Below are 15197 nucleotides of genomic sequence, written 5' to 3'. Positions count from 1 at the left end.
ACAGTCCTAGTAAATTTTGCTAAAAAGCTATTTTTGTCAATTTTAATGGAAAACTATTACAGTAAGGTACTTAACCGTTACCCAGAAAATATTTGATATTTATATAAAAACGCTGCACTGGGTCTTCAAAGCTGGAATCCTAAATAGTGAAACCGCAACGTCTGTTTGGGTTATTACAACAACAAAGAAGTGACAGCAAAAAACATTTTTTTACACCCCTCAGACAACATAGAACAGCAGAATATGTACTGCAATTTTTTTTTACCATGCTGCTCACCTGTTTAGTCAACAAAACAAAAACAAAGGCGCTGGGGGGCTTTTCCCCTTATGTGGAGTCCATCTTTAAGTGTTTCCATCATTAGTTTCCATTTTGCAGCAAGAGAGTAATGTACAGTGGTGCTATCACTTATACCTTCTCTATGCTTTTCCGCATGATTTGAATTCTTATTAAGTTACACTTCAGAACAGGGTTCAACTTTAAATAAGGGAAGCTAATAAAATATCAAGCCTTTTATGCACTACAGTCACAGGAGCACATGCTGTTTGTGTGGCATTAACCCTACAGCCTGTGAAAGTAAGAAGTTTGATGTGATGCTGCTACGACAAATGAAAAGCTTCTGTACAATTCACGATCTGAGCGTGAATTTCCTGAATTAGTGTTGACACCTTCATAAAAAATTATTCTTGGATGCACTCATTTCAATATCCCAAACAAGGACTCATTCAGTAAGGGACAGAGTCAAAATTTAGATAAGCCAGAGTTGCACCTGCTTTCGCTTGAATCATTAATTTACGTCAATAGCGGGAAAATGTTTGTCAAGCGCCAGTTCTTCCCTTCTACTCCATCTATACCTGTGTGTGTGTGTGTGTGTGTCAGATATCTGCTAGTCCAGCCATACCTTTCATTCTTAGCTCTGAACACCAGTCGACACTTCTCCAGCAAGTACTTCTCAACTACCGCCCTGCAAGGGAGACACAGATCAATCAATTCAAAATCGATACCAACAACTGATAGAAGTGTGGTTTGTGTACAAATGTCTGATTTATGTACTTATGTCTGATTTCTAAAATAAAGCCAAATGAGTGTGCTGTGAACTAAAAAGAAAGGTTATGATAGCAGTCATGTTTGAGAGATAGGCTCCCTTCACTGTGACACTGGCAGCTAGGAACTACATAAATAAACCAATTAAATTTTACCCAGAAATTCACTGATGAAAATGTGGTTGCCATTCAGTGAGGAAATATAGCCTGGTCCCAGATCTGTTTGTGCTCTTGCTATAAGACGTTGGCAAGAAATCAGAAACAGACAGGCACCCAGGCAAGCCTAGAAATGTTTTACCATCGCACTGATTTAAAAGTGAATGGTATCTTGTTTCTGTGATGATACAGCCATCATGCAGCGACAGGTGTTGCTATGGTATGAAATATGTCATGCAATACATGATAACACAAACACACTGCCTCACCCTCTCACCACCCCACTCTCTAGATAGTTGACCCGGATGAACTTCCCAAATCGGCTGGAGTTGTTGTTCTGTGCCGTCTTCGCGTTGCCAAACGCCTATTTAGAAACAGAGCGAGAGGAGATATTATTTACAGTTCCAAAAACTGATGAGGTACTGTAAAGGGCTGAGTCGCCATAAGCAAAATCTAATATTTGGCATTTTTAAAAACACTACAAATACAGTGCCTTCAGAAAGTATTCATACCCCTCGACTTATTCCAGATTTTGCTGTGTTACAGCCTGAATTCAAAATGGATTAAATATATTTTCTCATCCATCTACACACAATACCCCATAATGACAAAGGGAAATGTGTTTAGAAATGTTGGCAAATTGATTTAAAATGAAATACAGAAATATCTAATTCACACAAGTATTCACACCCCTGAGTCAATACATGTCAGAATCACCTTTGCCAGCGATTACAGCTGTGAGTCTCTGGGTAAATCTAAGAGCTTTGCACACCTGGATTGTACAATAGTTGCACATTCTTTTTTAAATTCATCAAGTTAGTTGTTTATCATTGCTAGACAGCCATTTTCAAGTCTTTCAAGTCTTTCAATTTAAGCCAAAACTGTAACTAGGCCACTCAGAAATGCATGTCGTTTTGGTAAGCAACTCGTGTACGTGCATTCGGAAATTATTCAGACTCCTTCACTTTTTCCACATTGTTACATTATAGCCTTATTCTAAAATTGATAAAAATAAAAATCTCATTCTACACACAATAACCCATAATGACAAAGCAAAAACAGGTTTTTAGAATTAAAAAACAAAAATACATTATTTACATAAGTATTCAGACCTATGAGACTTGAAATTGAGCTAAGGTGCATCCTGTTTCCATAGATACTCCTTGACATGTTTCTACAACTTGGAGTCCACCTGTGGTAAATTCAATTGATTGGATATAATTTGGAAAGGCACACACCTGTCTATATAAAATGTCCCATAGTTGACAGTACATGTCAGAGCAAAAACCAAGCCATGAGGTCGAAGAAATTGTCCGTAGGGCTACGAGACAGGATTGTGTCGAGGTACAGATCTGGGGAAGGGTACCAAAAAATGTCTGCAGCATTGAAAGTCCCCATGAAAAGTGGTGTCCATCATTCTTAAATAGAAGAAGTTTGGAACCACCAAAATCCTTCCTAGAGCTGGCCACTCAGCCTAACTGAGCAATCGGTGGAGAAGGGTCACTCTGACAGAGCTCCAGAGTTCCTCTCTGGAGATGGGAGAACCTTCCAGGAGGACAACCATCTCTGCAGCTCTCCACCAATCAGGCCTTTATGGTAGAGTGGCCAGACGGAAATCACACCTCAGGAAAAAAAAGGACATGACAGCCCGCTTGGAGTTTGCCAAAAGGCACATGAAGGACTTTCAGACCACAAGAAACAAGATTCTCTGGTCAGATGAAACCAAGATTGAAATATTCACCATCCCTATGGTGAAGCATGTAGGTGGCAGCATCATGCTGTGGGGATGTTTTCCAGCGGCAGAGACTGGGAGACTAGTCAGCATCGATGGAAAGATGAATGGAGCAAAGTACAGAGAGATCCTTGATGAAAACCTGCTCCAAAGTGCTCAGGACCTCAGACTGGGGCAAAGGTTCACCTTCCCACAGGACAACAACCCTAAAGCACACAGCCAAGACAATGCAGGAGTGGCTTCGGGACAAGTCTCTGAATGTCCTTGAGTGGCCCAGCCAGAGGCCGGACTTGAACCCGATGGAACATCTCTTGAGATACCTGAAAATTGCTGTGCAGCAACACTCCCCATGCAGCATGACAGAGCTTGAGAAGATCTGCAGAGAAGGGGAGAAACTCCCCAACTACAGGTGTGCCAAGCTTGTAGCGTCATACCCAAGAAGACGCAAGGCTGTAATCGCTGCCAAAGGTGCTTCAACAAAGTACTGAGTAAAGAGTCTGAATGCAATTTGTTTATTTTTTATAAAATGTGCAAAAATTCTAAAAACCTGTTTTTGCTTTGTCAGTATTGGTATTGTGTGTCTATTGATGAGGAAAAAAAATATTTAATCCATTTTAGAATAAGGCTGTAACGTAACAAAATGTGGAAAAAGTAAAAGGGGTCTGAATACTTTCCGAATGCACCGTACACATATATTTGGCCTTGTGTTTTAGGTTATTGTCCTGCTGAAAGGTGAATTTGTCTCCCAGCGTCTGTTGGAAAGCAGACTGAAGCAGGTTTTCCTCTAGTATTTTGCATGTGCTTAGCTCTTTTCCTTGCCGGTTACAAGCATACCCATAACATGATGCAGCCACCACCATGCTTGAAAATATGAAGAGTGGTACTCAGTGATGTGCTGTGTTTGCTCCAAACATAGCGTTTTGTATTCAGGATATAGGTTATTTCTTTGCCAATATGTTTTGGAATATTTGTATTCTGTATAGGCTTCCTTCTTTTCACTGTCACTTAGGTTAGTATTGTGGAGTAACTACAATGTTGTTTATCCATCCTCGTTTATCCATCCTCAATTCTCCTATCACAGCCATTAAACTCTGTAACTGTTTTAAAGTCACCATTGGCCTCGGTGAAATCCCTGAGCAGTTTCCTTCCTCTTAAGAAGGACACCTGTATCGTTGTAGTGATTGGGTGTATTGATAGAGTATTAATTAAACTTTGAATGGTGTAACTTCACCATGCTCAAAGGGATATTCAGTGTCTGCTTTTTTTGTTTGTTTACCCATCTACCAATAGGTGTCCTTCTTTGCGAGGCATTGGAAAATCTCCCTCATCTTTGTGGTTGAATCTGTTTGAAATTCACTTCTCGACCGAGGGACCTTACAGAGAATTCTGTGTGGGGTACAGAAATGCTGTAGTCATTAAAAATATAATGTGAAACACTATTGTTGCACACAGATTGAGTCCATGCAACTTATTACGTGACTTGTTAAGCAAATGTTTACTTCTAAACTGATTTAGGCTTGCCATAACAAAAGGGGTTGAATATTTAGCATTTTAGCTTTTCATTTTAAATAACATTTACATAATTCTACTTTGACATTATGGGGTATTGTGTGTAGGCCAGAATAACAAAAGTCGCAATTTAATACATTTTATATTCCGGCTGTAACACAACAAAATGTGGAAAAAGACAAGGGGTGTGAATACTTTCTGAAGGCATTGTAAATGCTTCACAATTCACAAAAAGTGAAATTAGCTGATAAGGATATCATAGAACCAAACGTATAAGATCTCCTAAGCCTGAGTTTACCACACACAGAACTCTGCTATTCAACCAGAAGGCTTCTTCATATTCCGAATATATCGAACAGCGGCTTCTGGTAAGAGTCGAGGGGGAGGGGTGTGTTTCCCTATAAACAATTCCTGTTGTACCAAAATTGAAAAAAAAATGTCCACTTTGACATTATGGGGTATTGTGTGTAGGCCAGAGACACAAAATCATCATTTTATAAATGTTAAAAGGCTGTAACAACAAAATGTGGAAAAAGTCAAGGGGTGTGAATACTTTCTGAAGGCACTGTACTGTATGTGTTGCTGTGAGACATTAACTAAATCTGTTTGACGAGCGGATACTGTACATTTAAAAGGTCCAATGCAGCATTTTGTTTATTATCTCAATATTAAATCATTTCTGGGTAACAATTACCTGGGAGCGGTTTGAGTGGGGAGGTGAAAAGGGTAAATTTGCTGTTATTGGCAGAGAGGTTTAGAACTCTTATTGGCCTATTAATTATTTACCGCATGGTTAGATCACCAAGGAAGGCCAACACTGACACCGTGATGGTTTTCAGAGGGATGTTGTGATTATGAAACCAGTCCTTCTCAGATTACCACGTTAGTCAGAGAGAGTCATAAGCACAATCACAATCAGTCCTGATTGATAAGATGATTTTGTAGGCGATTTGTAGGAAATACGCACCAGTTACTTGAGAATAAAACTGAATTTTCAGGACTTTTTTGGGGAGTAAAAATGTATTTCCATTCAAAATCCTATTTTCACTATACCTTAATCCCACAGCCTGAAATAGAAGTTTAACAAATTCAGGACATGGGGAATAAAAAATAAAAAAATACTGACTTCTTGTTTTCATACCTTGTCAGGACGTTCTGGTCCTGATAATGTAAGAAAACATGCGCGCGCACACACACGTACACACCCCTCCAAAAGTATTGGGACAGTGAACATGTTGCTGTTGTTTTGGCTCTGTAGTCCAGCACTTTGAATTTGAAATTATACATATCGGGTGAACCATTTAGAAATTACAGCACTTTTTGTACATAGTTTCTCCCCCCTTATTTTAGAGGACCAAAAGCAATAGAAATCAATGGTAAATGATGTATTGTGTCATTCTGGAGTCACTTTTACTGTAAATAAAAATATAATATGTTTCTAAACACTTTAATGTGGATGCTGCCATGATTACGGAAAGTCCTGAATGAATTGTGAATAATGATGAGTGAGACAGTTACAAAACGCTAACCTCCCCTGTTATTGTAATGGTGAGAGGTTAACATGTCTTGGGGGTATGATATAAAATGCTAACCTCCCCTGTTATTGTAATGGTGAGAGATTAGCATGTCTTGGGGGTATGATATAAAATGCTAACCTCCCCTGTTATTGTAATGGTGAGAGATTAGCATGTCTTGGGGGTATGATATAAAATGCTAACCTCCCCTGTTATTGTAATGGTGAGAGATTAGCATGTCTTGGGGGTATGATATAAAATGCTAACCTCCCCTGTTATTGTAATGGTGAGAGGTTAACATGTCTTGGGGGTATGATATAAAATGCTAACCTCCCCTGTTATTGTAATGGTGAGAGATTAGCATGTCTTGGGGGTATGATATAAAATGCTAACCTCCCCTGTTATTGTAATGGTGAGAGGTTAACATGTCTTGGGGGTATGATATGTGTGCATCTAACTTTCTCATCATTATTTATGATTCATTCAGGACTATCCATAATCATTGTAGTGACCCAGACGGCATCCCTAGCCGTTCTCAGAGCATTTTCAGACCAGCTGGCTGGTGTGTTTACGGACATATTAAATCTCTCCCTATCCCAGTCTGTTGTCCTCACATGCATCAAGATGGCCACTATTGTTCCTGTACCCAAGATGGCAAAGGTAACTGAACTAAATGACTATCGCCCCGTAGCACTCACTTCTGTCATCATGAAGTGCTTTGAGAGACTAGTCAAGGATCATATCACCTCCACCCTACCTTACCTAGACCCACTTCAATTTGCGTACCATCCCAATAGGTCCACATACGATGCAATCGCCATCCCACTGCACAATCCCATCTGGACAAGAGGAATACCTATGTAAGAATGCTGTTCATTATCTACACCTCAGCATTCAACACCATAGTACCCTCCAAGCTCATCATCAAGCTGGAGGCCCAGGGCCTCAACCCACCCTGTGCAATTGGGTCCTGGATTTCCTGACGGGCCGCCCCAGGTGGTGAAGGTAGGAAACAACATCTCCACTTCGCTGATCCTCAACACTGGGTCGCCACAATGGTGTGTGCTCAGCCCCTTCCTGTACTCCCTGTTCACCCATGACTGCGTGGCCATGCACGCCTCCAACTCAATCATCAAGTTTGCAGACAACACAACAGTAGTGGGTTTGATTACCAACAATGACGAGTCAGAGTATTGGGATGAGGTGAGGGCTCTGAGTGTGGTGTCAGGAAAACAACCTGTCATTTAACTACAACAAATGAGATTATGGATGCACCGATATTACATTTTTTTGCCGATACTGATATCCAATATTTTCCAATAAAACGATGCCGATATTAAAAAAATTGCAGCCTTTTAAACATTCTAGTACACTTAAATAGTTGAACCCACACACACACTGACCAAAAAGTTGGCATTTACGTGTGTTCAAATGACCAGTAAAACATAATCAAACGCTATTTCTTTCACTGTGCTCTTTCATTGTTCATTTGTTCATTGTCAACCAGGATTTCATCATATGTCAAGCAGTGAAGTTCCAGCTCTGTCTGTCCGTGGTGCGCACTGTCACTGTGTCCATTTCCATCTTGTCCAGCTGTGTCTAACATTCCACGTAAACCCTGTTTGTCTGCATCGAAGTAGCGTTCCTTGTACCTAGCATCAAGCATAGTGGCGACACAGTAGAGGCTCAGTGAGAATGCCACCGAATCACTTGTTCACAGCCTCTAGTAGAGTACTTTTCCAAGTTAACCCGACGGTCTGTGTTGGCATTTTTGTTGAGCAGATGTTTCAATGCCATGGCAGGGTATCACGTCTGCTGCAGATGCAGTTGAGCTTATTTCTCGAGTCAGTTATTCGAATGGAGCTAGGAGTGTTCATGTTTCCAAGTTTCAAACATGTTCTCAAATTCCATTGAAGTGGCAGCAGCGGTATGAGAACCAGCCCATTCTTGAGCATGCAATATGGCTTTCCTCAGTACGAAATCCTTGTCGACCCACTGTGCTGTCAGACACAGCATGCTCATGGGGCTGACATCGCTGGTCCAAAATGTCAGTCGTGAAGCTAATAGCATAGATGTGCACTTCAACAATACTGTAACTCCGGTAGAGTAACATCTGAAAAATTGCGCTTACTTGGGAGTGTGTACCGGTGCTCGCCAGTCAGCGAAAGCCAACATCATCCATGACAGAGAACGGTTGATTGTCAAGGGCAATGAATTCCATTATCTTGGAGTTAAGGGATTTCGCCTTTTGAGGTGCCACGCTGAAATTCTTGATATTTCAAATGACTGCTCGACTTGTTGACTGCTCGATCCACACAGCAGACATTGTGGGCTTGGTTAGGAATGCTGTATTACACGTGTAGCGCTATAATTTTCATGGCGTCATTCCGTCATTTACCTACGTTATATAGGTATGCACCTCAGCTTCGACATCGGTTTTGCACATAGGCATTAAACTAGACATCGGGCCGATGCCGATGTTGGCATTTTTAGCTAATATCGTCCGATTCCGATATGCTTACCGATATATCGTGCATCCCTAAAGGAGATGATCGTGGACTTCAGGAAACAGCAGAGGGAGCACCCCCCCACATCGGCGAGACAGTAGTGGACAAGATGGAAAGTTCTAAGTTCCTCGGCGTACACATCACGAACAAACTGAAATGGTCCACCCACACAGACAGTGTGGCGAAGAAGGCTCAGGAGGCTGAAGAAATTTGGCTTGTCACCTAAAAACCCTTAAACCTTTACAGATGCACAAGTGAGAGCATCCTGTCGGGCTGCATCACCGCCTGGTACGGCAACGGCACAGCCCATAACCGCAGGGCTCTCCAGAGGGTGGTGCAGTCTGCACAACGCATCACCAGGGGCAAACTACCTGCCCTCCAGGACACCTACAGCACCCGATGTCACAGGAAGGCCAAAAAGATAATCAAGGACAACAACCACCTGAGCCACTGCCTGTTCAATCAAAGCTGGGACCGAGAAACTGAAACACAGCTTCTATCCCAAGGCCAGACTGTTAAACAGCCATCACTAACACAGAGAGGCTGCTGCCTACGTACATACAGACTTGAAATCATTGCCCACTTTAATAAATGGATCATTAGTCACTTTAATAATGCCACTTTAATAAAATGTTCCCATATCTTGCATTGCTCATCTCATATGTGTATACTGTATTTTATACCATCTTGCCTATGCCGCTCGGTCATTGCTCATCCATATATTTATATATATTCTTATTCCATTCCTTTACTTAGATTTGTGTGTATTAGGTAGTTGTTATGGGATTGTTAGATTACTTGTTAGATATTGCTGCACTGTCGGAACTAGAATCACAAGCATTTCGCTACACTCGATTTTGATTTGATCCACGTGTTTAGAAACAATCTATTCTTATTTACAATAAAAGCGCACCAAAATGACAATACATTGTTTACTTTTCATTTCTGTTAGACACAAAATAATCTGAAACATCCATACAAACAGCAAATGCATCCAACAAGTTTGTAGAGTCACAAGATTGATGTGTGGAGAATTTTCCTTGTTTGGGGACCTAAACCCCTCCCACAGATGTTTAGCTCTGGTTAATAGATGCATTCAGATAACACAATGGTTGACAAATAACATGTTACAGTTGTGTGAAGACATCATGGTCGTGTTAAGCAGGCTAACACCATAGCAAACCATTTACAAACAGCAAAATGAAAATGACCATCTTTTCCCTCAAACGATATATTTTATATTTTCAACACATGACAGAAAATGACCCTCTAACTGGACATGTTTAGGTAGTTACCTCCGTTTCAAAAATATTTTCACAATTTTGGGCCCACTGAACATGACCCAGACTCCACCCCTACAGAAGAACAGTATTTGGGTTGAGGCGGTGTTGGATTCCAATGAGGGCTACAGTACAGTAGGGGACCCTGTCTTGACGGGTCAGGGCTGTGCCTTCACAGGCCTCTATACAGCCTCCGTACATACAGTATTACTTTGAACACCCTGATCCTATCTCTCCCCCCTCCCCCGCTCTCTTTCTACCCCTCTCTCTCTCCTCTCCCTCCGAATCTGCCTCTTCTCTATCTCGCTCCCTCCCCCTCCAACAGCCAAGTGTGCCAGTAAAACCGACTGCTAGCCTGCTAGAGCCTGAGGAATGTTCCTCCCTCCTCTCCACAGTGAAGTAAACACCATGAGTTATCATCCTCTTTCAAACACAGCTTTTACTTTCCAACAAGAAATATCTGGAAATACGTCTTGGCTTGTTCTGGTATCTCCACTCCTCTTTCCCTCTCTCTCGGTCTCTCCACCTCTCCTCTTACCCTCTCTGTCTCCTCTAGCCAACGCCCAACACGGCCTCCATAATCCACATTCCCCTATGGAGCTGTAGGGCCCGAACAGAGCAGCAACCAACCCCTCCCTCACACTATAACCAGCTACTCTCTGATTGGCATGTGAGGGACAGAGGACTTCCCCATAACAGTGAGTCATTACGAGAAGAAAAAAAAGAAAATAAAGAACTAGACCCTAAACATAGGGACCTGGCTGCTAGAAATAGTCAACAGCTCTTGGTCTTGTGTGTTTATTAAAAATAGTGCTCCTAACCATACATCTCGGTTTGCCTCTGCTTTGTTCAAGGAAGTGAAATGGAGATAAACCAAAGAACAATACACAGAGGAAAAAGTTCCAGCTCTAAATGATCACTGCCTGAGGGTTTGCTGTAGGACAACTCTGGAAAGACAAGTTTATTGTAGGCCTACGTCTCCTAACCATGTGAAGTGACTGTAGTTTTTGGCATGCTCTCAGATAGAGGGAAGTGGGGCCTAGGTCCCTGCAATCATAGCATTAACTCTCATAATGGACACCAGAGGTTTGTCTAAAACACTGTAGATAATCTGGGCCTGTTTTAATAAAATGTCTCAGAGTAGGAGTGCTAGCCTGACGACTCACACTAAATGATTCCACTGCTCTGTTGTTCGCTACATACTTTAGTCTGAGACTGACATCATTGAAGTTGTTTGTGGTGATGAGGGGCAAGAGGGGCCTTGTACAAAACAAAGTAATCATCGATGGGTTTATCTCTAACCAAACACAGTATCAAAGCCTATTACGAACTTTCAAACTGCCGCTATACCCATGTGTGTTCTGGCTCTGGCCAAATCCAACAGCTTCTGGACCAATCAGACGGTCCCGAATGTGTTCGCATTCGGTGAAGGGTCGGGGAGGTAACTCAGATCCCGGCTCATTGTGGATAAGAAACTAACGTCCGTGAGCGTGCCGTAGCATTTGGCCGGCGCAAGGAGTCTGGGTAGCCAGGCAATAGGAGTGCTGGTCTAGGATCAGTTTTGCCCTTTAGATCATAATGAATAAGATTGGAGGGGGACCAGAGTAAATCACATTACTTCCAAAATACTATAGTTTACTACATTGCCTAAAAATAAAAATAAATCACTCATATGTCGCTCCTAAAAGGTAGGCCATAGAAAGAGCTCAAGATATAGTGCAAGTCTCGCCAACTCTGCCCTCTTCAAACTAAGTCAAGCCTATTGGCTGATTATAGCCCAGTAATACTGATAGCTTAATATAAATGCGCCATGGGAGAATCTCTGGGAGTTTAACCTATGCCATTTCTTAGGTTATTTTGATATTGCCTATAGGGCGCAAAATTGCTGGGACCATGGCTGTCAAGTGAGCTGCGTCACATATGCCTAAAATAACATTGAGGGACTGCGTTTGGGTTTGGGACTAGTTATTGCGGCAGGAGGGATGAAGAAATCAGTCCCATGCAGACCTCTACCCTGGATCTTGTTGCTTATTAGTGCCAACTGCAGACGCACACCTTAACAAGGCACACCTGTTAATTGAAATGCATTCCAGGTGACTACCTCATGAAGGTGGTTGAGAGAATGCCAAGAGTATGCAAAGCTGTCATCAAGGCAAAGGGTGGCTACTTTGAAGAATCTTTGATTCGGGAACAGACTATCTTGGGAAGAGGTGGGAGTGTGGGACACAGCCCTACTTTGTGCCTTATGTAAGTCGTTACTAATGACAGTACTGCACTTATACAGTAATAACAGAACAGTGGTCTAAGCAGACATACACTGCTTTCAGAAAGTATTCATACCCCTTGACTTATTCCACATTTTGTTGTGTTACAGCCTGAATTCAAAATGTATTAAAATGCATCTTTCCCCCTCATCCATCTACACACAATACCCCATAATGACAAAGTGAAAAAATGTTTGCAAATTTATTGAAAATGAAATACAGAAATATCTAATTTATATAAGTATCCACACCCCTGAGTCAATACATTGTAGAAGCACATTTGGCAGCGATTAGAGCTGTGAGTTTAAGAGCTTTCCATACCTGAATTGTGCAACATTTGCCTGTTATTCAAGCTCTGTCAAATTGGTTGTTGATCATTGCTAGTTTTGACTTAAATTGTCTTGAAAATGTAACTCGGCCACTCAGGAACATTCACTGTCATCTTGGTAAGCAACTCCAGTGTAGATTGGCCTTGCGTTTTAGGTTATTGTCCTGCTGAAAGGTGAATTCATCTCCCAGTGTCTGGTGGAAAGCAGACAACCAGATATTCCTCTAGGATTGTGCCTGTGCTTAGCTCCATTCCGTTTCTTTGTTATCCTGAAAAACTAATGTCCTTAATGATTACAAGCATACCAATAAGATGATGCAGCCACCACTATGCTTGAAAATATGGAGAGGTACTCAGTAATGTGTTGTATTGAATTTGCCCCAAACTTGACACTTTGTATTCAGACAAAAAGTGAATTGCTTTGACCATTTTTTTGCAATTTTTAGTGCCTTATGCAAACAGGATGCATGTTTTGGAATATTTTTTATTCTGTACAGGCTTCCTTCTTTTCACTCTGTCAATTCGGTTAGTTTTGTGGAGTAACTACAATGTTGTTGATCCATCCTAAATTCTATCAAATTCTATCACAGCCATTAAACTCTGTTTTAAAGTCACCATTGGCTTCATGGTGAAATCCCTGAGCTGTTTCCTTCCTCGCCGGCAACGGAGTTAGAAAGGATGCCTGTATCTTTGTAGTGACTGGATGTATTGATACACCATCCAAAGTGCAATTAATAACTTCACCATGCTCAAAGGGATATGGATGGGAATGTCAGCTTTTTATTTTAACCCATCTACCAATAGGTGCCCTTCTTTGCAAGGCATTGGAAAACCTCCCTAGTCTTTGTCGTTGAATCTGTGTTTGATATTCACCGCTAGACTGACGGACCTTACAGATAATTGTATGTGTGGGGTACAGAGATGAGGTAGTCATTCAAAAATCATGTTAAAAACGTATTGCATGCAGTGAGTCCATGCAACTTATGTGACTTGTTAAACACATTTTTACACTTTAGGCTTGCCACAACAAAGGGGTTGAATACTTATTGACTCAATACATTTCAGCTTTTCATTTAGAATTAATACAAATAATCTATAAAAATTATTCTACTTTGACATTATGGGGTATTGTGTGTAGGCCAGTGACACAAAATCTCAATTTAATCCATTTTAAAAATCAGGCTTTAATAACAAAAATTGAAAAAGTTAAGGGGTGTGAATAGTTTCTGAAGGCACTGTAATAGAGTCAAGATCAAGTCAACAAGATATTTGTATCTAAAAGAAACAATGCTAAAATAGTGTGTAGGTTAGTAAAGAAGCAGGACCATAAATGAGAATGGCACCGGCACAACAATTATATGGAAAACTACACACAGATATCTACCCCACTGTGTAACGGGTTTCGTCGGAAGGGGAGGACAAAATCGCAGCATGGTAAGTGTTCATGATTTTTATTCTCAAAAAACACTCAAACAAAATAACATACGGGAAAAACGAAAGCGCACAGTTCTATCAGGTACAGATAACAAAACAGAAAACAACTACCCACAAACACAGGTGGGAAAAGGCTGCCTAAGTATGATTCTGAATCAGAAACAACGATAGACAGCTGCCTCTGATTGGGAACCCTACTGACCAAAACAAAAGAAATAGATAACATAGAATGCCCACCCCACATCACACCCTGACCTAACCAAATAGAGAAATACAACAGCTCTCTAAGGTCAGGGCGTGACACACTAGGCAAAAACTGGTTGAATCAATGTTTTCACGTCATTTCAACCCAAAAATGCAATGTGATGACGTTGAATCAAAGTGGAAAACCCATTAGATTAGAAAAAAGTTAGCATAAGGCAATTAAAAAAAAAAATTCACCCAACTTTTAACCAAAATCCAATGACATGGTGAAACTTTGTTGATTTCACGTTAGTTGACAACTCAAAACAAATGGGACATTTTCACATGGATATAGCTGTTGACTTCTATGATATCGCCTACAATAGCCAATATGTGGTGTCCAATGTAGGCCAACATTCCATGAGACTTTATCAAAACATTAGGCTTGGCATTAACCAGTTTAGGAATGATGTTTAACTTGTCACAATTGGGCAAAAAGGTGACTGAAAGTGGCATTATATTGTGCTATTATGCAAGAAACCACTTTAAATTAATTGTTATCATTATTATTACCATTAAGAAAATCATACAGAAATGTGTGCTACCCTCTGCCTATTGGTTTATTTGCATATTCAAGCCTGTCTCAAAATAGGACACTTTCCCTTTAAAACAAAAAAAAGCTCACCTGACTTGCTTTTCAAAGACAGTTAGACATGTACAAGTTTTGTGCTCTTGTAGGAAACAATCACTCCCCCATTGCTGTGCAAAATTAGCTATAACTGGGCTAGTCACTCACAAGCTAGGAAAGAATATCAACATATGTGCACACGCGGCTCTGTTCTGTGATCTCAAATGGGCATATAGGCTACACTCCAACCGCTCATGCCAGTGAAATAGAACAAGGCTACTCCGACCTACAACAAAATAACCATGTCCACAGTAGAGGAAAGATGATGTACATTTTAGTGAAGTTCAATCTCTTGCATGGGCTTTCAATTCTTCTGCACGGGACTGCTCTAGGAGCTATGTGGTTGCACATGTACGTAGCTTAGAGGGAACACTGGCCAGAGCATAACTGAGTCAGAGTGACTAGCTGGCTGACTGGCTGTTACAGAAGAAATCACTGTCATTTTCTGTGGTAAAGAGACAAGTGGTATTCATTTCGCTGAAAAGGTGTTCCCCCATCAAACCTGACTGAGCACTATTCACTCAGCAGCTGGAATGCAGCTCTGGCAGAACCGTTTTGCTC

General features: G+C 41.1%; 1 protein-coding gene across 10 annotated transcripts in view; it reads right to left on the bottom strand.

Annotated features, from left to right (window-relative positions):
• Positions 1-15197, bottom strand: part of myo9b (myosin IXb) — an 81685-nt gene that overhangs the window by 51866 nt on the left and 14622 nt on the right. For all 10 annotated transcript variants that reach the window (XM_029724741.1, XM_029724742.1, XM_029724748.1 and 7 more), the window contains exons 3-4: positions 1467-1561; positions 900-962 (exon numbers count right to left, since the gene is read on the bottom strand). In XM_029724741.1, the coding sequence (XP_029580601.1) occupies positions 900-962; positions 1467-1561 (158 nt within the window). The remainder of the gene's footprint in view (positions 1-899; positions 963-1466; positions 1562-15197) is intronic.

This window comes from Salmo trutta, chromosome 31 (genome assembly GCF_901001165.1).
Source record: "Salmo trutta chromosome 31, fSalTru1.1, whole genome shotgun sequence".
In the NCBI taxonomy this organism is placed as follows: Eukaryota; Metazoa; Chordata; class Actinopteri; order Salmoniformes; family Salmonidae; genus Salmo; species Salmo trutta.
The sequence above is the reverse complement of the archived record's forward strand: the minus strand, read 5'-3'. Positions and strand labels throughout refer to the sequence as shown.